Here is a 26689-nt window from a genome sequence, read left to right as displayed (position 1 = left end):
TCGACCCGACCCGGGGTAGCGGTACTCATGTGGGGGCATTTTGGTCAATGCATCAATGGAAAAGGATAACACAGTAGTAACACATGGAGGACAACGTAAATGAAATCGCCCGGTGGTATCTTGTCGATTTTCGGAAGTGTAGACCCACGTCGCTGGTTTCCTGCTGCTTCGCTAGGCACCCTCCATCTAACATATTCGGATCCAACGGTTTTGAAAATTTATCGAGGTCGAGGACGAGAGCAATGCAAGAACACAGTGCTAGGTACGAAACATGGAAAACAGTCATTAATAATCCTCCTCCATTCCAAACATAACGGAAAGTTCCGCATGGCGTGGCGGCATGGGGCATTGGATGATTTGATGATTCCATATAAGCCGTATAAACAACAATCAGCAATCAACCCGGGACGGGAGGAATCGAAATTCGAAAGTTTTCCAACAGGTTGGCCCCACTTAGACTAGAAGGGAAAATCAAACAAAACCGTCCAAAGTCACGTGACAGGGCTGGATGACACATCGAGATCGAGTCATCTCATCGTTGCGTGTTAACAACTTTCTGATGGGAGCCTTCGCTTTTCGGTTTCCCGGTAATCTCCATGATTAAAATAATATTATTCTTGTGTTTCAGAAGACTAATCTCGGAAATCCGAGTCACGAGCTATCGACCAGTGACCATTGACCTCCGTCCGTCCCGGCGTAAAGGTACTGAACTACTGATTTTTTCTTCGGTCTTTTTTGTATAGGCATGGATAGATAGAATAGGGATGGATGAATGGATGGATGGAGAGTGTGGGCAATGGAAGTCAAAACGAGATTCGTCGAAATTACTGAATTAGCCACAACGTCTTCAGTAAAACGATCCGACATTCGTGGCACTTACGTCATTGTAATGGGTTTAGATAAATGGTCAAACACAAACTCACACACTCGAAGCCAGTAGAAGAAGCTGAGAGCAAGCTCAGATGATGGGTGTTTGTTTGTATTGTGGGGAAGTAGAGAGCTTTTTTGCAGATAATCGGAGTGAAAACTGAAAAGACTCGAAACCAACAAAGATTAGCAGAGAACAGAGAGTCTGAAAGAGAAGTCATTCCAGATCCAGTCAGAACTTCTTTCTTCTTCTTCTTCTTCTTCACGACGTTCCAAGTTAGTTACGGTCGTGGTTTTATGTTGATTGATTTTCTGGTTTCGGTTCCACCATGCCATCACGCCCGACACCACCGCCGCCGTTGATCTTTCCGGTGGAAGCATACCCACCTCAGACTATTCCCATCACTGAACCACCTAACCACCGCCCCCGCAACCGCCCGACCAACTCTCATCTCATTACTCTCATCGCCGGTGGGGTCATTGCTTTTTCCCTATTCGTCTTCTTCGCTGTGCTCTACCGGAAGCTCTCCCGGAAGAGGACGGCCCCGTCCGATTTGAAACCCCCACACCGCTTCTCCTACTCCGTCCTCCGCCATGCCACGGCATCATTCTCTCCAGATAACCGCCTGGGCCAAGGCGGTTTTGGCTCCGTATACCGGGGCTCCCTTCCCTCCGGTCTAGAAATCGCCGTCAAGCTCATGGATTCCGGCTCCCTACAGGGTGAACGTGAGTTCCAGAACGAGCTCGCCCTCGCTGGGAAGATCGTCTGCGATCGAGTGGTGGCGCTTCTTGGCTTCTCCTGCGACCGCAAGCGTCGGCGGATGCTACTCGTGTATGAGTTGATGCACAACCGGAGCTTGCAGGATGCGTTGCTCGACCGCAAATGCCCGGAGCTGATGGACTGGAGTAAACGGTTCTCTATTGCGTTTGACATTGCTAAAGGACTCGAGTTCCTTCACACTGTATGCAATCCGCCTGTAATTCACGGCGATATCAAGCCCAGTAACATTCTCTTGGATTGCTATTTCTCAGCGAAGATTGCAGATTTTGGGCTCGCTCGGTTGAAGACTGACGATGCTTGCGAAGCCTCGCTGGATGTAGCTGACTGTCCTGCAGCCAAGATGACTAATGATTTCAAGGGGAAGAAGAAAGAGGGATCGGAGATTAGCGGTGGAGGTGCCGGTGGAGGGGAGGACAATGGATCTGTACTTGGAGAGACGGAGAGCGTGGCGACGGGTTACGAAGAGGCGCATATTGGTGTGGATCAGTCGCCGGAGAGTTACTTGAGGGTTCCGGATATTGAGGCATCACCGGAAGCAGTTATCGCGGAGCCGTCGCCATCAGAAATGTTGGACAAGACGAGTGTGTCGGAGGGGTATTTCGATAAACTCAGCGTGGACAGTGGGAAAGACTACGTTGGTGGTGGAAATCGGAAGGGTGCAAGGAAAAATAGCATTACTGGAAATCGGAAGGACTGGTGGTGGCGTCAGGATAATGGGGGAGTAGGTTCCGAGTCTGGGGAGGTGAAGGACTATGTAATGGAGTGGATTGGGACTGAGATAAAGAAGGAGAGGCCCAAGAGTGACTGGATTGCGGCTTCGGCTTCTGTTGAAAATGGTAGGCCTAGTGGGAAATCGGAGCGGAAGAAACTGCAGAGGCGTTTAGAGTGGTGGACGTCGTTGGATGAGGAGAAGATTCAGAAGAAGTGCAGACTGCCAAGGGAGTGGTGGCGGGAGGAGTTCTGCGAGGAGCTTACTAGGAAGAAGAAGAAAAGGGGAGTCAAGAACTGCGCTGTTGGTGGAGGAGAGCATTGGTTGCAAAGGGACGATGATGTTGGAGCGCAGAGAAAGAAGAAAAGCAGAAGAAGCAGTCGGAGCAGCGTTGATTGGTGGTTGGACGGGCTAAGTGGGGAGCTACGGAATGGTCGTCGCAACAGTCAGGATTGGGCAAGTGGAGAGATAGTCAAGAGTGGTGGTGTCAGCAGCACCCCTAGCATGAGGGGCACTGTCTGCTACGCCGCTCCTGAGTATGGTGGTGCTGGGAAGCTCTCGGAGAAGTGTGATGTCTATAGTTATGGAGTTGTGCTGTTGGTTCTGATATCTGGCCGGCGGCCCCTCCAGGTGACAGCTTCTCCCATGTCGGAGTTCGAGCGTGCCAACCTCATTTCGTGGGCTCGCCACCTTGCTCACACCGGCAAGCTGCTAGATCTTGTAGACCCATCTATTCGGTGTATGGATCGAGAGCAAGCACTCCTCTGCATCAATGTTGCACTCCTCTGCCTGCAAAGATTACCTTCCCGTCGACCCACGATGAAAGAAGTTGTGGGCATGCTTTCCGGTGAGTCTGAGCCTCCCCACTTTCCCTTCGAATTCTCCCCCTCGCCACCTTCCAATTTCCCATTCAAGTCACGGAAGAAGCCTCGGTGAGTTTGAGTTAATTAATTAATTAATGATCCAAGGCGGAAGGCTTTTCCACAGGATGTACTGTTTGTTGTTGGTAATCTCCATTCTATCATCTTTCATGGATGATACATATTCCATGGAGATATGTAGTCTCTGTCCTACAAATCCCAATTCAGTATAAAGCTTTCGATGAAATCATGATTAAGGCCTCAAAGGGATGAGAAAGAAAAATCCGATCAAAAGGCAGCAAGAGGCAAGAGCCCCCCAGTTCGCCTTCTTTTCTCCTACGATTTAATTTGTAGTGGGCCAGGGGACTTTTTCCTCTTTCCTGCACAACTTTTAAAACAGGGTGTGAATTGTCGCCCAAAGTTTTCATTATCTTACAAGGAAAAAAAAAAAAAAACCTGAGTTGGTTTCCTTTTGCTTTGTGGACATACAAAATCTCTTGTAAACTGTTGATCACACTTGCTCAGAAAAGTGAGGAACATTTGTAAAGCTGGTTAATGCTGTCCTTCTTCCTTTTTGAATATTCATTTACACTCTTGTAAAGGCTCCAAATTTCTAGAAAAGTAAGCTGCAATTATTGTGTTAGACAAGTATCTGAATTCTTAAACATCCTTAATATGCTTACTTGCATCAGTCCACCAATTGGAAGACAAAAAGCACATGAAGGTGAAAATTCAACCCCTTTTATACACCCTTCTATATATTTATTACTTCCTGTGCTTAACCATCACCAGACTCTTAGGGGCTGTTTGATATGGCTTAAGTGGATGAACTGGATGTTGCCTTTTCGGAAAATTCCTTATCAGTATTCTGTACTTTGGCTGGAGTCAAGTGTCAATTTAGTTTCTAAATTTTAAAATGTAATAATTCAGTATTCGAACTTTCAAAATGTGATAATCCAGTATCTGAATTTTTAAAATGTCATAATTCAGTACTTGTCATTAACCAGTCCATTAATCAGCCGTTAAATGATATTTGAAAAGTCAAAAATTCCCTAAGAATGTCATGTAATTCTCTTTATCAACCATCCAAACATTGACAATAAAATGAACATTCTCAAATTCTAGATTCTTTTAAACAATCACCAACTTTTTTGAATAGAAGAGGCTAGGATTTGGGACTGTTCAGTTTTTTGTCAATGTTTGGATGGGTTGATTAAGAGAATTAGATGGCATTTGAAGGGTAATTTTGACTTTTCAAATGCCACTTAATGACTGATACTGGTTAACTACAATTACTGGATGATCACATTTTAAAAGTTCGAATATTGAATTATCACATTTTAAGGTTTGGGACCAAATTGTCACTTGAGCCAAATTAGTGAGTATAAATTTTCCCTTGCTTTTTAATGCAAAATCACGTGTGATTTTGTGCAGGCACTTGTTTTGTGTTGTTACCAACTCTACAATGGTTGTATGATCTTTTTTACAACCATTGTAAAAGAATGTGATTCTAACATGTGTAATTACTACAGGTATTGAAAAAAGATGTTCAATTCTAGTCATTGAAAGCCTTATATAATAACTATAATTTGAGAAAATCTAATAACAAATTGCAGTGGTTTTCTCCTGTGTCAACAGCCAAAAGAAAAGCCTTGGATTTGCTGTTGTTCAAATTAGATGGACATGTGAACTATGTGATTTACGAAATTCGAAGGTTCATCAGTTAAAAGAAAAAAGAATAAAAATATTTGTAATCTATCCCAAGATCTTATTCTTGGTTTTGAAAACAAATCAATTACAAATATTTATTTAATAAATGGAAGCTATATTAAATACATACAATATAATTTGGATTCCAATGAAATTCTCTTTCATCGTCAAACCCTTTGCTCGCGATTGGTTTCCTTCATGCCATGTGTGCTTATACACCCCGTGGATTTCTGATTGGTCGATGTGTCTTAACAATCCTTGGCTAAATTGCAGCATCTCTCTTCTATATTTTTTTTGCCATTTTCTTTCACAACGATGAAAGTTTCTATTTAGAAAATGGATAAGATACAAAAACCTCTCATAGAGTTTCTGACAATCATAAAAACCTCTGTTTTAGTTTCAGTTAAACAAAAACCTCCCCTGAACTTTCAAAGAACTCAACAAAGACCTCCTTTTTATCACTGACCCAGATAGAAAACGTTAGACTGATGCATATTTTTTTAAATACCCATTTTACCGTTTTATAAATTAGTTTATATACATTTTCACTAAAATAACCCATTGCACATAAGCTTTTTCTTCATTCTGAAGTAAAATGTGAATTGTGTATAGATGATTAATGGAAGACTCGGCCCTTTCTCTGGTGGTGCTCAAAAGATCTAATACCCCTTTATCATGGATGGGTGAAGATGAGGATGACGAAAACTCTAAGAAAGCCACAAGGATTGAAATAAAGAATTGTATCTGATCTGATTGGATTTCTTCCACCTCAGGCCTGGGAATGCCAGAGCAATTAGAGTAGTTCTTGGGCCAATCATCAACAAAATGGCGAAGGGGATGTTGTGGATGTTGTGGGCCAATCATCAACACTGTAGCTCGTCTTCCTCTTTGCCTCTGTATTTCTCCGGCCAAGTAATAACAAAAAATCATGAAACTTCCCAGAAAGTAAACCGGCGCAGGAGGGGCAGAAAGCGAAAAAAAAAAACAACAAAATTATAATTTGTTACAAAATAAAAACTTGAATCGCCAGAAATTGCCATCACCTCCTCGCACGGTAGCGTATTCCCCCAGCGCTCTAACGTCGGCACCGCACCTCAGGAATTGCAGAAAGAAGAGCCTGAAGCTGGTGCCCGAAACAGTCCGATGTAACCGCCACCAGTTGGCCAAAGCGTTTGTTGCTGGGATCTCCAATGCTAAGCAGAACCTATGGAAGATGAAGAACCACGTGATCTCCCATGTGGGTTCTAAACGCCCCAAATAAAAGATGATGAGTTCGTGTATCAGCCCCGACACCACGAACGTCGCCAGTATGGCTGGTAGTGCGGCGAGGCTTCACGTACGGTCGTATACAGTGGAGCGCAGGAAATTGGATGCCATGATGTTCCGTCTTCCGTCTTCGTCCCCAGAAGTCCTGTAGCGAGGTGGAGAGGTAGGGATCTCGAACTGTCCTTCCAGCTCCAGACCAAGCAGGGCACGAGCCAGTATGCAACAACGGCGAGAATGATTTTCAGGAGGAAGTAAATGTGGAGGCAATAAAGTGTCAGGATGACCTTGGTATGCTGCAGATACGAAGGTGGGGAGATTTTGTTCGGTGGTGTAAGGAGGAAAGGAGATGAACAGTTTTTTTACCCTTTTTTTGATATATTTAAAAAAAAATTACTTTATTTTAAAAAGGTTATTTTTATTGATAATATACCTCAAAAGTTGCTCTTCTCGGATATAATCCCTTAAAAATTCTAGGAGAGGTTTTTATATTTAAACCTTAGAAAACTAATAAGATCATACAAAAGCTCCCCTGCCAATCTATTTAACTGATGCACAGACGTCTCATCAAATTGTCTGAACATTTAATATTTAATGAGACTTAAAGATATTTATAAGGAAACTGAATTCAGTCACTGCAAAGTCAGTTCGAACAGCCATTATAGCCTTGCTTTGAAAATATCTGCTTCAGGTTTGCAACTTTGCGTTGCCTCAGCCCTCAGGCCTTATCGTTAATTCGACCTATATATAATTGGGTTTGGGTCGAATCCAAAATTTGCCAACCTGATTTGTTAAAAATCCCAACCCAGCCCAACCTATAATATTGGATTGAGGCATGGGGCGATCGGGTTTGGGTTGATCCGTGTCAAGCTACCCACTCTCCGCTACTCTATTGTAACTAGCCCTTAAAAGAAACAGTATTAAGGTTAAAGGAATTGGTTAATATCTGGGAGTTGGAGAAAACTTTGGTTGTTCACGTCGGACAGCTTCTGTTGTCCTGACGCTCTCTCAAAGTGACACGCTGGTCTATAATCCATGCTTTCAGTACTGTATGGAGTTCACACCGACACTGGAGGTGTTTTATTATATATGGGAACTAGTAGGAATGCGAGGGTTTTGTTAAGTGAAAATGAAATAATAGAAAAATCAAATCAAACACCTAATAAAATTAATATAATATAACAAAAAAAGTCATCAATAGCATGATTTATGGAATTAAATTTGTTGTTGTTCACTAACATCAATAAAAATTAAAGTTAATTGAGCTTTAAAGATTAAAATGATATTAAACCATCCTGATTGTTTCTACTACAATCATTCTTAGAGCTAATTTTTTTATCTAATCTATAACTAATGTTTCTGTGGGCTTTAATTCATATTTTGTTCACAAAGCATCTGAGATACTCCAATTGTTATAATAAAAAGGAGATTCGAAGTTAAGAAGGATTAAATGCTGTGGTGAAAATGACGTTGAAACATAAGCTTTTATTGGTATCAATCAAAGAATTATGACAACAAAATCTGAAATATATCATATTTTTAAGGAAATTACTGGTAATTTTTTGCTAACCTCTAATTAATGGTAATTTGTATGATAATTACTGGTTTTGTATCATTGGGTACACGTTTTTTTGTTAACTTATGGTAATTTTCGTAATTGTTGGAATTTTTGGTAACTCGGGTTAATTTATCTTTAGATTATTTATACTAATTTCTAGTAATTATTGGTAAATTTGTCTAAGGCTGTTTTTGGTTTGAAGGATGCCCCAATGCTTCTCGTTCCAGGTAGCTAAGCTTGAGCAGACTGAGTCAAGGTTCAAAATATTGATACAGGGCGATACGCCGGTAGGGAATATCAGCCTGTATCAGTACCGTTTTTTTTTAATTTCCGAATCTGGTTCAGAGGGGCTGGTCTAAGGCCAGTCTACCCCCTGAACCACTCTCTGATACGATACATATCAGGCCTATCAGCCAATACGGGCCAATACATGACGATGTTTTGAACTTTGGACTGAATTAATGAGCTTGTTGGCAGGAATTTGCATACTACATGTGATGATGGTTTCTTCAACGAGACGAATAAATTAGGCCTTCAACTTCTGTTTGCCAATGCATATGCAAAGTTTATTCACTAAAAAAATGAGAAACAAAAAGAACTTGCTTCATTTTATCTTCATTTTTGCTATCCAAGGTAATGAATGGTGGTTCGGTGGTTTCACACATCATCTCTAAGAAAAATAAATTTGTTACAATGACATTACATTAACCAATACAAAAAAGAATGTTATTGTTGTTCTGTTTTTTCTTTTTCTTTGGGGGATGGGGGTGGGGGATTTCCGCAGTATTAAGAGCTTGATTTCTGTACAGGTTACTCCCCATCCCTGGGCAAAATCAATCAATCCTGAGCTATTACAGGACGGACTATTACTTTACAAAACAGGTAATTCTTGCAGAAAATTAAAAACCTCAATCCATTTTGTCCGGGATATTAGGCATTGCATTACACCATAGAGACAATTCAGTAAGAGACCTAGCAGTCATTCATGCGATGGATGACAAAACCTCTTTTGAGATTTATACCAATCAGAGAGATATCGGGAGTATCTGCACAATAATAACTGTTAGATTCAACAACCACAGTGACAATGAGCAACATTTCAACAGTGTGTCAACTGTCACTAACCGATCATCAGGATGCTCTATACTTGGCGGACCCTGTATGCTCCACGATGGGCCAGCCTGTCAGAGTGATTATAGATTGTTTAGAACCAGGAAGCCATAACTGTCATAAACATGGTAATCAAGAGGACTAACAGACCTTGCCAAGGAGATTGATGTTTAATCTCACCATTATGGGAACTACACAAAGTACATATCTCTGAGACTGAAGACTCTGAACAAGTCAAAGTTGTTGAGGTAGTCTGACTATGATGTCTGCCCTTCTATTAGGCAGGAACCATTTTATAAATTCATCAATTTCTGCATCCTTTGTATGTCCATGTGGAAACATACTTTCCGATCAAGGTTCAAAATATCAATATGTATTGGTTTTCAGGATCACCGAAATGCCAAATACTTCGATTTAGGTTCTTTTAATAGGTTTAAACATTAATATTCATCTTAATATATCTATGGTTGAATTGTCAAAGTGAAAAAAATAAAAAATAAACAAGAGTATTTATGGTTGAAAAGAGTATCAATACTTTGAACCATGTTTCTGACAAGAAATATCTGATAAGACTCCAGATATTATATCTAGGTTTTTCAGCTATGATATACCCAGATACAGCAATAGCAGAAATGAATATGGCATTGGATACAAAATTTAGACTGAAAATTGAATAACATGGCACCTTTGTACAGGTATCCAGCTATCATAGTTTGTCAGTCTTCTTACAGCTCAGCTGGTTGCCATTCTTTACGCTGGCTGACCGGGCAAGGAATTTTGACATCAACATTCACTTTTCAATAAAGCAGAGTATGCAGACAATTTGTTTTACCGTGTTTTGGCCACAGAAAGAACACAACTGGATCAAAAGAATATGGTCTTTATGATACTTTAAATGGGAAAACTTGCAACGGTCAGGGGACCCAAAGTATTATACGCAATATAGTATAACGAATAAACACTAACACCCATATATGTCTTGAACATATTCACACTACAAGACAAAAAATGTATGATACTAACCCGAAGGTGAGATGCTTCACTGCTTCTGCCATGAATCTGAAGGTATTCTTCATATGTCTGTAACATTGAGAAAACTAAGAATAAGCTTATCACACATAGAGACCCTTTGATTGCATGGTAAGGAAACGCCTCATATCTGATCAATGAAATAGCTCATTTTTAACTTCATCATATAACAGCTACATGGTTAGTAAACTGGCCATGTTTTGGTAAGATTTGTGTCCATATATCTGCTGATAGCACATGGGTTCAATGGAAAATCAATTGAAACACTATAAAATCTAACAGCTTCAGAACCCAACTAGGCAAATGGGCTGCACAATTGGGGGGCAGGTATCTCCAGACCCTGATGAAGGCAGGATTTGATTCCATGTCGCCACTACACCCACCAAGAGTCGATACCAGCAACCAGCTGGCACCTTTAACCCCAACCACCCCGATTTGCACAACAATGAAGACTAACTAAAGCCATAATTACTATGGACCATATAGGCAACAATTGTGTAGTCTGTTGTTGCAAATTCCCCTTGCAAAGCTGATATCCTTGTAGCAAAAGCTCTCAATTCCACTGTTGCAGAGTCCCCTTCCCCATTCGACCTGAATATATTAGCCAAGAAATTCCCAAAAGAGTTTCTTATAATCCCCCAATTCCTGATGGTCCTTGGTTTCCAATGCTACATCCGTCAAAGTTAAGCTTCCATTGGTAAGCAGATGGTGGAGTTCATTCCTTTATGATGATTGATCTAGTGAGATAAGTTTCTGCCATTTGTTGCCAGCCCTTCAAAATGTCATCTTCTGAAATGAATAAAAATATTTCAGTTTTAACCCATTTTTCCACCTTCCACACTATAGTTTCAACAGTTTAAGAACAAAAGCCAACACTTGATGACATGCATTAACAAAAGCCATGCTCCATCTACATGTGCATTTTTAAAAAGGAACTCTCTTTAAGAAGAGTTGTCAGCATGTCAAAACCTGTATGCAGTAAGGTTCTCTGCTTCTCTTTGGATTAAATTTATATGCTCCACCACCTTGTAAGGCTCTTAATTCCCAATGTCTGCATTAAAAATAGCGTGCTCCAATTATTTGTGCATTTTCATAGGAACTCCTATCTTCCAGGAGGAGTATTAGCATGCCAAATCCTAGTAAGGTTCCTTTGCAATGGATTAAACCATATGTTATGCCACCTGTTGAAGCCCCATTTATTTCTTTTCTTGCAAGACCAGCAGGCATGAAAATTAGCATGTCAGCTAGAGAACCATATAAATCAATATGCACAGTACCTAGTGTCATCCATTCTTCACAGCTATACACCATTTTCATGTCTTGGTTGAAGTTGGCCCAGCAGAATGCTCAATTATGGTGTTCTTTCTGATCTCTATGCATTTTATCTGTTCTATTGAAAATGCCCACTGCCCCTATAGTAGTGGACACTGATGTCTATGATGGTCTGACTTGTATCCATCACAGAACATGAGAATTACTTCTTCATCTTGGTTCTCCATTCTATGTAGGGATATTTGGATTTTTTGCATGGTCTCATAGAAAGTACACTTAATCTTTCATCTACACAAAAACAGTTCACATTCCATGCCCACCTGGCGGAGCAAACGCAAATTATTCATCTACTGACCTATTTTGTTTTCTTTTTCCAATTTATTAGGTGATGCAGTAGAGCAGAAAAGATCCCCTATGGATGTCAATTATGGCAGTCAGGATACATTGCAAATGTCTTTCCAAGATCTAATGTGATTCAATAAGCCAAAATCATTTTCTCACATAATAACTACAATATTCTACCATTCCGGTTTCCAATATTCACCATTAAGATTACTACAGGTATTTGATTTATTTTGTTAAAGTTGGGCTGTTTTCTTTTCAGTAGCTTAACTATATGGTTTTAAGTTTCATAAAGTCCACTTTTATTTTTCTTTCTCCAGTAGATAAGGTAAGAATTTAATTCAGAAAAAAATCATACTGAAATTACAAATATGCTATAAAAGGAACATAGATAGCTAGGTGGGAAGAGTAAATTAACAGCATTTTGTATTAACAGATCCCAGCTGAGAACAAAATTAATGCATCTTTTAGGACCAAAGGCCACAGACATAGCAGCAAGTTGAATACGATCTTTATCTGTACAGCCTTCAAAACTTGGGGCCCTGTCGTCAAAGATCTAGGAATTCCCTTAATTACAAAAATGCTCCAGCATGAAGTGACAGATAACATGTACCAGAATTCTAAAAGAAGGGCAGGTTCAGCCAACTGAACCCAGCCTCAACAAAGCCCACTACAATACAGATACAGCACAGGTTTACAGAATGCAAATAATCAAAGATTGGCTGTTGAGCAAGGTCTCCTGTAGCTGAAGCCCGGGAGCTCAATCTCCCAACAGCGGATCTGATTGGCTATTCAATCCGGTGATACTTACCTTGGAAACTTCTCCAGTCTATGCAAAATTATTTAAAGAAAATTTTCCACAATGAATAAAAGAAGTTACAGTGCGAAAAAAGGCAATAGATCACCAACTATGCATTAGCTTTATGCAGAGTGAAGCATTATCAAGTATTATATGATTTTATCCAAATATGCTATCTACAACAAGAAAGCTACCTTAATTAGGACAAGGATTTCTAAGTGGTTGGGTGGGTGAGTGCCCCTTAAGGCCTCAGGTCCATTAAAAAAGTAAAAAGAGGATAATTACAGCATTCCTTCTACTCATCTGGGCTTTCACTTGAGGCCTCCAAGCTACTTGATCATAGCAATCATGTACAACTACCCCTTGTTGCCTTGTATGTTACCTAGGTAAGGCAGGCATTTTGTACATAGAGGTCAAGTACGAAACCTAGTCCAGGTTCCCCTATTTAAGTGACAGAGTAACATAGCAACCGTCACATATAGCACGAGAAGGTTGCTTCATACTGTTGAAGACTCACATATGTTCTGTTATCACTACATGATTTTTGTATTCATTTTTCAGCCAATCACAATAAAGGAAACAAATTAGTTGATTAATCTACAAAAACACCAAAAAAAATCGATTAGGAGGAGAAATAAAAAAAAAAAAAAAACTAGAGATGCTAGATTTCTAGTCACCCAAAAGTGTATAGTAATAAGAGAAAATCCAACTTGATTTAACCAAGAATCAAATAGAGATGTGTGAAGGTTCTTATTGGCCTTTGTTGCATTGAGCTTTCTGTAATCATTCATGGAGAGTGGGAGACGAGAGAAAGAGAGAGAGAGAGAGAAGAAGAGGGAGATACGATTGAGAAGGAAAAAAAGTACTACTGGCTGCCGCCAGTTCTCTATTTATATTAACTTAATAAAAAGAATAAAAATTACAAGTATGCCCCTGGCGGAACAACCTAGAACCAAACTAATAAGAAAAAAAAAAAAAACAAGTACCTAACTAACAGTATCTTAAGAAGTCAGCCTACTAACAATAACTATAAAGTAGCAATTAAATAAGCCTTACAACACTCCCCCTCAAGTTGGGCTAAATATGTCTATTATGCCCAGCTTGTCACATAACTCATTGTGCCGCGAGTATAAAAGCCCCTTTGTGAGGACATCAACAAGTTGTTCCTTGGAGTTGACATTGAGGGATGCAAATTTCCCTTTTTTCCAAATTTTCCCTTATGAAGTGTTTGTCCACCTCAATGTGTTTGGTCCTCTCATGTAGGACAAGGTTGCTGGCGATGTTTATTGCAGCCTTGTTGTCACAGTAAAGAGACATAGGACTATGAATAACAACTCCAAGCTCCCCTAGAAGATTCTTTAGCCAAAAGACTTCAGCCACCCCATGTGCCATAGCTCTATATTCACCTTCAGCACTTGACCTCACTACCACACTTTGTTTCTTGCTCTTCTAGGTCACTAGATTTCCTCCCACAAATGTGCAATACCCACTTGTGGACTTTCTGTCATCCATAGCTCCTGCCCAATCAGCATCTGTAAAGACTTCCACCTTTAGGTGATTGTGTTTACTGAATAGTAGACCTATTCCAAAATATTTCTTCAAGTATCTAAGAACTCTCTCCGTTGCCTCCATGTGTGGTTTCTTAGGAGAGTGCATGAACTGGCTTAGGACCCCAACGGAATAGGCAATGTCTGGACGGGTCATGGACAAATAAATCAGCTTTCCCACTAACCTTTGGAATTGTTTCACATCTTTCAGAGGTTCACCAACATAGTCACCTAACTTGTGGTCAACATCCATGGGAGTATCTACCAGCCTTGCACCTAATTTGCCAGTATCCTGTAATAGATCAAAGGTGTATTTCCTTTGAGAGATAAAGATACCCTTTTCTGAGCAGGCAACTTCAATCCCAATGAAGTACTTCAGGGGACCTAGATCTTTCACTTCAAATTTAGATGCAAGGAATTGTTTCAATTTTTGTATCTCTGAGCTCCAACTTCCCTAATGATGATACCATCCACATACGCTATCAATACAACAACTTGTTCCTGACATCTCTTCACAAAGAGTGTATGATCAGACTGACACTGTTTGAAGCCCATCTGTTGAACTGCCATGTGAAACTTACTGAACCAGGCTCTGGGAGACTGTTTTAAGCCATAAAGAGACTTTCGCAGCTTGCACAACTTATCTTCACTTCCCTTGGCAGAAAATCCAGGGGGTTGAACCATGTATACTTCCTCCTCTAAGTCACCATTTAGAAAAGCATTCTTTATGTCCAGTTGATGCACTTCCCAGTCAAAATTAGCAGCTAAGGACAGGAGAACCCTAATTGAGTTCATCTTAGCTACTGGAGCAAAAGTCTCATCATAGTCAATCCCATATACTTGTGTGTACCCTTTAGCTACTAATCTTGCTTTGTACCTTTCAACTGTTCCGTCTGCCTTGTGCTTAACTGTGAACACCCATTTACACCCCACGGGGTCTTTCCCCTTTGGAAGATCCACCAATTCCCAAGCTTGATTTTTGTGAAGAGCATTAATCTCCTCCTTCATGGCATGTGTCCATTCAGGGTATTTTAAGGCTTCTGCAACATTTCTGGGAACAAGGATGCAATCAACTGCAGATAGGAAGGCTCGGTATGAGGGGGAAATGTGATTATAGGAGACAAATTGGGTAATGGGGTGTTTGGTAGTGCATGACCTGACTCCCTTTCGTTGAGCAATAGGAATGTCAAGGTCATCCATAGTAGGAGTAGGGTTAGGGAGTGGACTTACCTCCTGGGAGTCTAACGGTGTCGGTTGCTCAGTGTTTGGCTGCTCCACATCTCTATCACATCGCTGATCTCTACGGCGTGTACGTTGGAAGACACGAAAGGGAGCAAGGTCCGGAATAGAAGGAAGAGATACCTGAACCTACTTCTCCTCTTCCACACTACTACTCTCCCCCTGAGAAGAAGGGAAGAATGGCTCAGACTCAAAGAAGGACACATCCACAGACACAAAAATCTTACGACTAATGGGATCAAAGCACCGATACCGTTTCTGAGAGGAGGGATACCCTAGAAAGACACAAGGAAAGGACCGAGGGTCTAACTTACCTCGAGATGGAGATAAATCATGGACAAAGGCACGACAACCAAAGACTCTCATGGGAATGGAAAATAAAGGAGACTGAGGGTACAATAGCTGATGAGGAGCCATGTAGTTAAGCACTTTGGAGGGCATGCGGTTGATGACATAAGCAGCCGCAAGTATAGCATCCACCCAAAACCTTTTTGGAACATTCATACGTAGCATCATCCCGCGAGCTACCTCAAGGAGGTGTCTATTTTTTCTTTCGGTAACACCATTTTGTTGTGGTGTTCTGGCGCATGAGCTCCTATCAATAAATCCGTGGGAGACAAAGAACTCATTGAGCTCCCCATGGAAGTATTCTTTTGCATTGTTGGATTGGAAGATACGTATTTCAACATGGAGCTGCGTAAATACCATCCTCTGGAAGTCTTTCACAATCTTTGGAACCTCGTCTCTCTTGACAGTGTAGCCGGCCAGAGATAAGTGGAAGAGGAGAGAAGAGAAGAGAGGAGAGAAGAGAGAAGGTTTGCAATGTAACAGTACTGGCGGCGCTAGTGTTTATTTTACTATATATAGGGCGATAGAAATAACAAGGGAAAAGACCCTTGTGTCCCTGAGTACAATAACAGACACAACAGAAATAAAAAAAAACGAAATAAAAAAGCACTTTAATTAGCCAAACAGGCCCGAACATCTGCAACTAAGTTATTTTAACATTATTCCAACACTCCCCCTCAAGTTGGAGCATAGATGTCAATCATGCCCAACTTGTCACACAAATCTTTGTGCCGCACATGATGAAGACCTTTGGTGAAGATATCTGCAAGTTGCTCTTCCGAGCTGACATATGGTCCATATGTCAGCTCGGAAGAGCAACTTGCAGATATCTTCACCAAAGGTCTTCATCATGTGCGGCACAAAGATTTGGTGTGCACACTTCTCCACTTTCAAGTTTCTCTCTGATAAAATGCTTGTCCACTTCAATGTGTTTCGTCCTATCATGCAGAACTGGATTAGCAGCAATATTGATGGTAGCTTTATTGTCACAGTAGAGTGATGTAGGATTGCTTACTACGAAACCCAGTTCACCTAACAAATTTCTTATCCACATGATTTCCGCAACCCCATGAGCCATCGCCCTATAACCACTGGATCTAGCCACCACACTTTGCTTTTTGCTTCTCCATGTGACAAGGTTTCCTCCTACAAAGGCACAATAACCACTAGTAGACTTTCGATCATTGACTGCTCCTGCCCAATCTGCATCAGTATATACTTCCACTTTTAAGTGACTGTGTTTCTGGAACAACAAACCAGCTCCAGGAAACTTCTTGAGATATCTCAAGATCCTCTCTGCAGCCTCAAAGTGAGTTGTCCTCGGGCTGTGCATGAATTGACCAAGGACACCCACCACATAGGCAATATCAGGCCTGGTCATAGACAAATACAGAAGTCTCCCCACGAGTCTCTGGAACATCTTTACATCTTTCAAAAACTCTCCCTGACTGTTTCCCAGATGGTGATTAGGTTCAATAGGTGAATCAGATGGTTTTACCCCCAACTTGCCTGTATCTTCTAGTAGATCTAGTACATACTTCCATTGGGAAATAAAGATGCCCTTGTGAGAGCGAGCAACTTCAATTCCAAGAAAGTATCTTAAGGGGCCTAGATCCTTCACCTCAAATTTAGTGGCTAAGAATTTTTTTAGTCTCTGGATTTCAGCCTCCCAATCTCCTGTGATCACTATGTCATCAACATACACAATAAGAGCTGCAATTTTACCTTCACCTCTTTTTACAAACAGGGTATGATCTAACTAGCATTGTTTGAATCCCATCTGTTGGACTGCTAAATGGAACTTACTACACCAAGCCTGAGGTGACTGTCTCAACCCATATAGGTACTTTTTGAACCTGCACACCTTTTGTTCACTGCCTTTGGCACAGAACCCTGGGGGTTGGGTCATGTACACCTCCTCTTCCAAGTCACCATTCAAGAAGGCATTCTTGATGTCCAATTGGTGAAGATCCCAGTCAAGATTTGCTGCCAAGGAAAGGAGAACCCGTATAGAGTTCATCTTTGCTACTGGAGCAAAAGTCTCTGCATAGTCCACTCCATATACCTGTGTGAAGCCTCTTGCTACCAGTCTAGCCTTGTACCTTTCAACAGTTCCATCAGTTTTGTGTTTCACTGTGAACACCCACTTGCACCCCACCGGTTCCTTCCCCTCAGGAAGATCTACCAACTCCCACGTACCATTTTTGTGTAAGGCATCAATTTCTTCCTGCATTGTATCTGTCCATTCAGGTTTTGACAAAGCTTCTGCCATGGTCTTAGGAATGGGGACACTATCCACAAAAGAGAGAAAGGCACAGTACGAAGGTGAAACATGCTCATAGGACACAAAGTTAGAGATAGGATGATTAGTGGTACAAGATCTAACACCCTTTCTCTTAGCAATAGGAATATTAAGATCATTGGGGATAAGTGAATCAACATTTAAAGGAGCAATGGGAGCAAGTGTACCTAGTTGATGAGACGGATCTGCCTCGGGTGAATCCAATGATGTTGGTTGCATAGTGTCCGGCTCCACGGCTCTTGAACTCTGTTGGCTCTTATGGCGACAATGAAAAACCCAGAACGGAGGAGGATCGGGTAAAGGAGGAAGTTGAATCTGAGTCGTCGTCTGTTTCTCCTCAACCCTACTCTCCCCCTGAGGAGAAACCGAGAAGAACGGTTGACTCTCAAAGAATGAGACATCAATGGAAATATAATATTTGCGGGCAATGGGATCATAGCAACGATACCCCTTTTGAGATGAAGGGTAACCAAGAAAAACACAAGGAATAGCCCAAGGGTCAAGTTTACCACGAGTAGGTGACAGGTTGTGGACAAAACGACACCCAAAAACACGCATCGGAATGGTGGACAACAGGGCTTAAGGGAACAAGAGCTGATGAGGGGCCTTACACTCTAGTAGCCGAGAGGGCATGCGATTGATGATATATGTTGCACACAATACTGCATCCATCCAAAACTGTTTTGGCACATTCATATGAATCAGCAAGCCACGAGCAACTTTGAGAAGGTGACGGTTTTTTCGTTCAGCCACACCATTTTGTTGGGGTGTCCTGGCACAAGAGCTTCGCTGAAGTGACCCACTCGAAGCAAAGAACTTCGTGAGATCACTATGGAAATATTCCTTTGCATTGTCCGACTGAAAAATATGAATTTCCGTTTGGAACTTAGTGAACACCATGCGTTGAAAATCTTTCACAATTTGTGGCACTTCATCTCGAGATCGCATAGGGTAAACCCAAGTGTATCGAGAATAATCATCAATCAAAGTAACAAATTACTTATAGCCAGCCGAAGTAGGTAGAGTAACAGGGCCCCAAACATCAGAATAAACAATATGAAATGGAAATCCAGATCTTTTATTTCTTAATGGTAAAGAACTTCTACAATGCTTACTCAACTGACAAGTTTGATACTGTAACTGACTCACTGACGAGGACTCAAACAACTTTGGGAACATAACTTTTAACGACTCAAAAGAAAGATGACCTAAACGACTATGCCATAAATAGGCCTGACTCTCACTCGACGAACTTGTGGACTCAGTCGCCACTAGACCATCATTATTCTCCAACACGTAGAGACCATCCACCATGCTTCCTCCACCAATCGTCTTCCCCGAGGTCAAATCCTGAAACACACATGAAAACGGAAAAAAGGTGACTGAGCAGTTCAAAGAGTGAGTAATACTACTAATGGACAACAAATTAATAGGTAATTTCGGAACATGTAGGACATTAGGAAGAGTAAGGCCAAGTGGGAGAGATAATGGTGCCTCAGCCAGCTATGGTAGAAAAAGAACCATCAGCCAGTCTTACCTTATCTCTCCCAGAGAGAAGGTTATATGTCTGGAACAAATTTGACTTACCAATCATGTGATTTGAGGCTCCGGAGTCAATAATCCAAGGTGAATCAGTAGTATGAGATGACACATGGAAGGCTGTGGCATTACTTAATGTAGACGCAAATGAGGTAGGAGTAGGCCCAGAATCCACCTGGCGGAGAGTCCTACCATACAATTCCAAATGTTCACGGAAGGAGTTGATAATATCTTCCTTAGGGTCAGAACTGGGATGTCTCTCCTAAGTTACGGAAGGACTAGTCTCTGTCGATGCCATATTAGCTGAGTTATACCTTTTTTGATTCTGCTGGCCTGGTTTCTTGCCCTGATCTGGTGCTGATTTCTAACCCAAATCCTATGCCCATTTAGGTTTTCCATGGAGATCCCAGCATGTATCTTTAGTGTGTCGTGTCTTCTGGCAGTGAGTGCACCAAAGCTTGCTTTTATCTTCTAATTTTTTTTGAGTGTCACCCCTTTTAAAGCCACCTCCGACATTTGTATCTGAATTTCCCCGGACCACTAGGGCAACTAACTCCCCTTCTACACCATTCATCACACTTCTTCTGCTTTCTTCTGACTGCACCAAGGCATACACCTCCTAGACTGATGGCAAGTCTTTACTACCCAAGATTTGTACCCTGATGGACTCATATGACGAATTCAGCCCTAGGAGGAAAGCAAACACGCATTGCTGTGATACAAGTGACTCATAGGCCTTTGCATCTTCATCACACTTCCAATTCACATTCTGATAGTGATCAAGTTCTTTCCATATTGATGTCAAATCAAAATAGTACATTGAGAGACTTCTCTCCCCCTACTTGCAAGTAGAAGATTCAGCTTGTAGTTGATATATCTTGGCATAGTGTCTCTGTTCTGAATAAGTGGACTTCGCTTGTTCACATATCTCACAAGCAGTTTCAGCCCACATAAGAGTCTTCCTTACTCGTGGCAGCATTGAAACCAAGAGCCAAGACATCACCATACTGTTCTCTTGGTTCCACCTATCATGCTCGACACTTCCATACTTCGGTTCCTTTACTCTCCCATTGATGTATCCTATTCGCCCCCTAGCAATGATGTAAAGTTTTATCCCCCTAGACCACTCAAGGTAACTTAGACCATCAAAGGGAATGACAGCCATGGGAAAGCTCATATCCATTCCCCCACTCACTCCATTGTGGCTCCTTGAGATCTCTGAAGTAGCAGAATTCTCAGTCGACATGGTCAAGCAGTTAATCAGTCCCAAACACCGGACTTAGGACCCCTCCTTACTCCACAAAAACAATGCTCCACTCAGTTCACACCCACACACTCGAGTTTACCAACCAGATTGAGCACAAACAGTACCAAATTCCGGACAAAAACTGAGGTAATATTCGGCAGATTTCAGACCTGTATAGTTTTATCAGTCCCCACCTACCAGAATTCCAGAATGTCTAACATCCACTAATCAGCAGGAGAGATCCTTCTTACTTATAGTCAACTCAAACCATTGAGAAGACAGGTCAACATTGACCTACAGTTGTCTTAACACATGAACAGGATCACACGATCCAAGAAAACTAGGGTTAAACAGGTTCGACAGCATTCTGCCACCCCAGATTCATAGGGTTTTCACTCGACACATGACCAAGGAGAGTAAAGAAGAGAAAAAATAGGGAGAACTGTACCAGTTGTAGCTATTCTGTAGTCTAGAATCAGATTTCTTTTCTGCTAGTCTGTTCGATCTGTTCTTTGGGTTGATCGATATCGATCTGCTCTCTTTTAATCAGCATTCCCGCTTTGATACCATCTTGACAGTGTAGCCGGCCAGGGATAAGTGGAAGAGGAGAGAAGAGAAGAGAAGAAGAAGAGAAGAGAAGAGAAGAAGAAGAGAAGAGAAGAGAGGAGAGAAGAGAGAAGGTTTGCAATGTAATAGTATTGGCGGCGCCAGTGTTTATTTTACTATATATAGGGCGACAGAAATAAAAAGGGAAAAGACCCTTGTGCTCCCGAGTACAATAACAGACACAACAGAAATAAAAAAAATGAAATAAAAAGCACTTTAATTAGCCAAACAGGCCCTAACATCTGCAACTAAGTTATTTTAACATTATTCCAACAGTCTCTACTACGCATAGGAATTACCCATGTATAGCAAGAGTAATCATCGATCAATGTGATAAAGTACTTATATCCGCCCTCAGAGATTACATTGGTAGGCCCCCATACATCAGAATACACAACATGAAGAGGAACATTTGATCTTTTATTACTTGAGTGAAAAGTTGTTCTACATTGTTTGCTTAACTGACACGTTTGACACTGGAACTCTGACACTGAACATGACTTAAATAAAACTGGAAACAAAGACTTTATTATTTCGAAAGAAACATGACCTAAATGACTATGCCACAAAAAAATTTGACTGATTATGTGACTCTGAGGATGACACCGAGAAACCAGCTTTGTTGTCGAAAATGTAGAGACCATCCACTAGGCTCCCTCTACCAATCGTCCTCCCAGAAGTTAGGTCTTGAAAAACACATGAGTCAGCAAAAAGGGTTACACTACAGTTTAAAGAGATTGTAATGCAACTAATTGAAAGCAAATTTATAGAAGTTGAGGGACATGTAATACACAATTCAGGTTAAGGCCATGTGGAAGAGATATTGATCCTTGGCCTACAATGGAGGAAAAAAAACCATCTGCAAGTCTCACTCTATCCCTTCCTAACAAAAGGCTATAAGTCTGAAACAAGTTCGGCTTACCGGTCATGTGGTTGGAGGCCCCTGAGTCAATGATCCAAGGGGAATCCGTGGGAGTGACATGGAATGCAGAAGCCGTATTACCTAAAGTAGATGCAAATGAAGTAGAGGGAGTACCAGTGACTGAGCTGTCCATTTGTCGCAAGGCCGTACCATAAGATTCCAGGTGCTCTCTGAAGGAATTCATTATCTCTTCCTTGGGGTCAGACTTATTAGGGTGGTCCTTGAAAAGATGAGAGATCCATCATATGGATGGCCGAACCCTGAAGGTAGGTTGGGCGAAATTTCAAAAATTTCCTCTCCCCTCATCTGGGAATCACATTTCCTATTTTAGAGAATCTACATTTTCAACTCCCCTCATCTGGGAATCACATTCCCTGTTTTAGAAAATCTACATTTTCAAGGATTAATCTTGAACCAAAAACCGAACCAGATCTGAAACCAGAAGCAGGAGAGGGATATACCTAATACGAAGAAATAGTATCTCCCAACGAAGGTGTTCACGCCCAAAGATAATCTCCAAAGACTGCTCCCACTGAAGATGACACAACATAGGGTGGAGCAGAATTAGCAATGTTCTTCCCAAGAACCGGACCCTTCACAAGAATTCGATGGAGGTAGTGAGCACAACTTCAAATCAGCATTTCTCCAAAGGTTGATATCAAGAAACCTCTTGATCGCTCCTACAAGGAGATCGAACTGGTAGTATGGCGGCGGCAGGAAGAGAACGCAGGGAGAAGGCGCAGTCACACTGTATTCGGCTTCTCTTTGGGCTCTGAGATCTTGAATCTCTGAGATTTCTGGGATGGAGTGAATGGTTCACCCCCTCCTTTTATAGGCTTAAAGAGAGCTCCTAATCTCATTAGGAGTTTCCTAATCCAAATCTGTATTTGGATTAGGAGTTCTCTTTAAGAGATAAGGATAAGTCCTTATGTAATTTGCAGATTAGATCAGCCCTCTCCTTATCTTATTAGGAGATTTCCAGATCTGAATCTGTATTCAGATCTGGACTCTCTGAGTGGATAGGGTAAGACCCTATCCTATATGTTGATTTAATCCCAGATCTGCCATTTTATTTAACTGATCATATCAGCCCAGTTTGAAATGGGCTTTTAGGCCCATGAAGTCTAAGTGCTCAAACTGCTTCCAAACTTCTGCCCAGTTGGACTTATTTGTATGGCGTGGGACCCAAACATTGATCTACACATCAATCGCATGGGTTCAGCCTAGCCTCTGTTACAAGGCCTGGCCAAATTCACTGAAAAGACAGTGAACCCCTTGAAGCCCATCACATGGACTCCTAATGGGCCCAACACTTACACTAAGTGGTCCCTGGACCAAGCCACCTTATAAAAACCCAGGAACTGTGGGCAGATGCAAGATTAGCCCATCAGGTATTACCCTCAATGGTCTTACACTTATCCTCTCAGCCCATAATGATCAAACACTGCCCGACAAGAGAGGACCTCTCCCTCGGTTGCAAGGAACAGTGTCGCACTCTCTACTCACATGGATCCCAGGAATTAAAACCGTTTGCAAACAATTTGAAACCATAATATATATATTTATATCCGTATAAAAAATATATTTTGCAAAACAATTTTCAACGATTGAAATCGGCTACTGGCAGTCTTGGTTTCCATTAGAGAGAGTGCATCCCCGATCATTACCTTTGTCCGACAAATGGGCTGATCCTGTCACTATGATCACCCACTCAGATGAATTCTCAGACTGCCCCAACATACCCTGGTTTTGACCCCCTCTAAGGATCTCACTGATTGACATATCAAAGATCGAGTCTAGGGATCAGGTGTAACTTTCCAGTTTTGCCCACTAATCTCCAAGGTCCAGGGCAATACTAGATATCTGGTTCGGTTCAAGGTTTCAAGTAATCCTACATTGCATGTGCTTCGGGTCTCACCCTGGTAGCTAAGACAGGCCACCCCAACATTTGGCAACACACCAGTGTCAGCCTTAGCATGATAAATCTCCCCAGACTTATCCAACAGCTATGAACATTTTAAACTAACACGAGTCTCATTAAGTGTCCAGTTTAAGGGTATTACACACACCATAAGAACATGAATCAAATATGCACTTTATTCATTTACAATAAATGTCATAAGTACATCAATCTGATTGGAGCTAAAAGCATGCAACTGTCTAATAGTCCCGGGTACTATCGGCAACCTGAGTTTCTTGGGTTGCCACATGTGTTGCATTCTGTGTTGTGTTCACCTTCTTCTAGCCTTGACTTTTACCCTGTTCTTGATTCTTCGCTGCCCACTTGGGTTTCCCGTGGATGTCCCAACAAGTGTCAACAGTGGGTACAGAACAACTTATCTTTATCATCATTCTTAGTGTCACTTTTCTTCCCCGTGGAGTTATTTTTCATTGCAGCCAAAGCAACATGTTGCTCTCCCTCAGTCCCAATAAGAAGGCAAACACACGTTGCTGAGAGACCAGCTTCCTGTGGCCTTAGCATCATCATCATGTTTCCACTCTATAGCCTGATAATGATCCAATTCTTTCCATATGGAGGTAAGGGCTGAATAATATGAAGACAAACTACGGTTTTCCTGTTTACAGGTTGAAGATTTAGCTTGCAACTGGTAAACCTTGGCATAATGCCTTTGCTCATAATAGGTAGTTTTGGCCTGTTCCTAGACCTCACTAGCGGTGTCTGCCCACATAAAGTTCTTCTTCACATCAGGTTCCATGGCCGCGAGGAGCCAAGACATCACCATACTGTTTTCTTGGTCCCACCTATCATGTTCAGCTATCTCACCCTTGGGTTCTTTCACCCTTCCATTAATGTAACCAGCTTTACCCCTTGTCGTTACATAGTGTTTTACACTTTTAGCCCACTCCAGGTAGTTTAGACCATTTAAAGGGGTAATTGGCATGGGAAAAATCATGTTTTCACCTCCCATACCAGCTGTGCTGTGGGTTGGTGTAACCCCCGATGAGGTTGATTCATAACTCACCATAGGATACTGCTGAAAACCAGTTCAAACACCACACAACTACACAACAGCCACAAACAGAAAACCAACCCTCAAGGAATTTACTTCTAGGATGTGAGGAAGAGAACAAGACACTGCTGAAAACAAGTATATATAACCAAGGAATAAGCTTCAAACCATTGGCCAAAGAAGACAAACAAGAACATACTTGTCCAACACCTGTACGAAGGTGCCAACCTGAAATCAACTTCACAGCATCGAACAGAGAAGGAAGAGAGTCTCTATCAGCATCGCCCTTCTCTGACTAGGGTTTCCTTGGTATTACGACCAAGGAAAAAAAACCACAGGAAGTGCCGCCAGAAATCTGCTAGGGTTTCCGCCAAAAAACCTACTAGGGTGTCTCTGTCTTCCACGCCCAAGAATTTAAAAAAGGAAACCTTGCTCAAAACAGGAGGGATCGTAGGTCTTTTATAGCCCAGAAAATCTACTCTGATACCATGCAATCATTCATGGAGAGTGGGAGACGAGAGAAAGAGAAGAAGAGGGAGATACGATTGAGAAGGAAAAAAAATACTACTGGCTGCCGCCAGTTCTCTATTTATATTAACTTAATAAAAAGAATAGAAATTACAAGTATGCCCCTGGCAGCACACCCTAGAACCAAAGTAATAGGAAAAAAAAAAAAAAACAAGTACCTAATTGATAGTATCTTAAGAAGTCAGCCTACTAACAGCGACTATAAAGTAGCAATTAAATAAGCCTTACAATACTTTCCAAAAACACTAAGAGAAACTAAGAACTTGATTTTCCTTATTAGCTATACATGTTACTCATTTTATTTTGGCCCATATTTACCAAACTGCCCCTCTCATATATGGCCTAAGCCTCAAATCAAAGTTGTAAGGCTTAAACCTTGACACAATCTGTGCACCTTGCCTCAAGGCATATACCTCACACCTCAAGGCTTAAGCCTTTTACAGTCATGTTGGAGGGAGCTGCCCCCACACAATGCAATTAGAATTGGTCCAAGAGTTTGCAACATTTCTGTTGGAGATGCCTCAACCTTTCCCTATCAAATCCCAACGATTCTAATATCTGTTGGAGATGATTTTAGATAGAATTCCTTTAACAAATTCTTCAGATAAGATAGCAGCTCCTGTGCTTCTTCACATAATTGCAGGCTGCAACTCGCCGCGAATCCTCTTGAAAGAGAGGGGTGCCATTCGATTTAAATAATGGAATTGTTAATTATACAAAATAAAAACATGCAAACATAGTTCCCAAGTTTTCTGTTTTTGGTTCAGTATATCAGAAATACTTACCTATTTGTGCTCCCCTTCCTGGCACAGAAGACTTGAATTTTGGAGGGATGGGTCATGGGGCCAGCGAGATAGCTTTTACTAGAGATATTGGGGCACTAAAAGCACTCTAATGGAGAGGAACTTAAAACTCTGGATTTGGACTACCACAATTGAACATCAAAGGCAACAAAATGGTTCTATGTTACCAAATACCTTCAATGTACCTTATCAAAGGCACATCTAAGTTACCAAATACCAATGTCTATTGTACAATACAGTTCGACATGACATTTATATCCAATCCACACTTTCCCTGAATTGACTACACACACCATACAAAGTTCAATCATTAGCATCACCAAATTTCAATTAGGAA

At 41.4% G+C, this 26689-nt stretch overlaps 2 protein-coding genes and 1 long non-coding RNA gene across 6 annotated transcripts in view; 1 reads left to right on the top strand and 2 right to left on the bottom strand.

The window, feature by feature from the left end:
* Nucleotides 1-339: 339 nt before the first annotated feature.
* Nucleotides 340-3865, top strand: LOC148880128 (receptor-like serine/threonine-protein kinase At4g25390). The gene has a single exon (XM_088961964.1). It carries the CDS (start codon nt 1197-1199, stop codon nt 3291-3293), a length of 2097 nt encoding a protein of 698 aa, XP_088818090.1. The 5' UTR covers nt 340-1196; the 3' UTR covers nt 3294-3865.
* A 1787-nt stretch (nt 3866-5652) lies between these two features.
* Nucleotides 5653-6637, bottom strand: LOC148880127 (uncharacterized). The gene is made up of 2 exons (XR_016104481.1): nt 5971-6637; nt 5653-5821 (listed from the first exon to the last, which is right to left on the bottom strand). It is a non-coding gene; the product is annotated as an uncharacterized LOC148880127 (long non-coding RNA).
* Nucleotides 6638-8330: 1693 nt separating this feature from the next.
* LOC148880126 (YTH family protein) overlaps nt 8331-26689 on the bottom strand; it is a 71257-nt gene continuing 52898 nt past the window's right edge. For 2 of the 4 annotated variants that reach the window (XM_088961960.1, XM_088961963.1), the window contains 3 exons: nt 9882-9938; nt 8874-8929; nt 8331-8794 (listed from right to left, as the gene is read on the bottom strand). In XM_088961960.1, coding sequence (XP_088818086.1) covers nt 8728-8794; nt 8874-8929; nt 9882-9938 — 180 coding nt within the window. In that variant the 3' untranslated portion in view covers nt 8331-8727. Of the gene's footprint in view, nt 8795-8873; nt 8930-9881; nt 10677-26689 lie in introns of those variants that run through there. The other 2 variants (XR_016104480.1, XM_088961961.1) reach the window with 2 other exon arrangements.

Source organism: Nelumbo lutea, chromosome 1 (genome assembly GCF_056320005.1).
Source record: "Nelumbo lutea isolate HS-2025 chromosome 1, American lotus-T2T, whole genome shotgun sequence".
NCBI classification, from domain to species: Eukaryota; Viridiplantae; Streptophyta; class Magnoliopsida; order Proteales; family Nelumbonaceae; genus Nelumbo; species Nelumbo lutea.
Note: the sequence above shows the minus strand (reverse complement) of the source record. Positions and strands in the feature narration are given on the sequence as shown.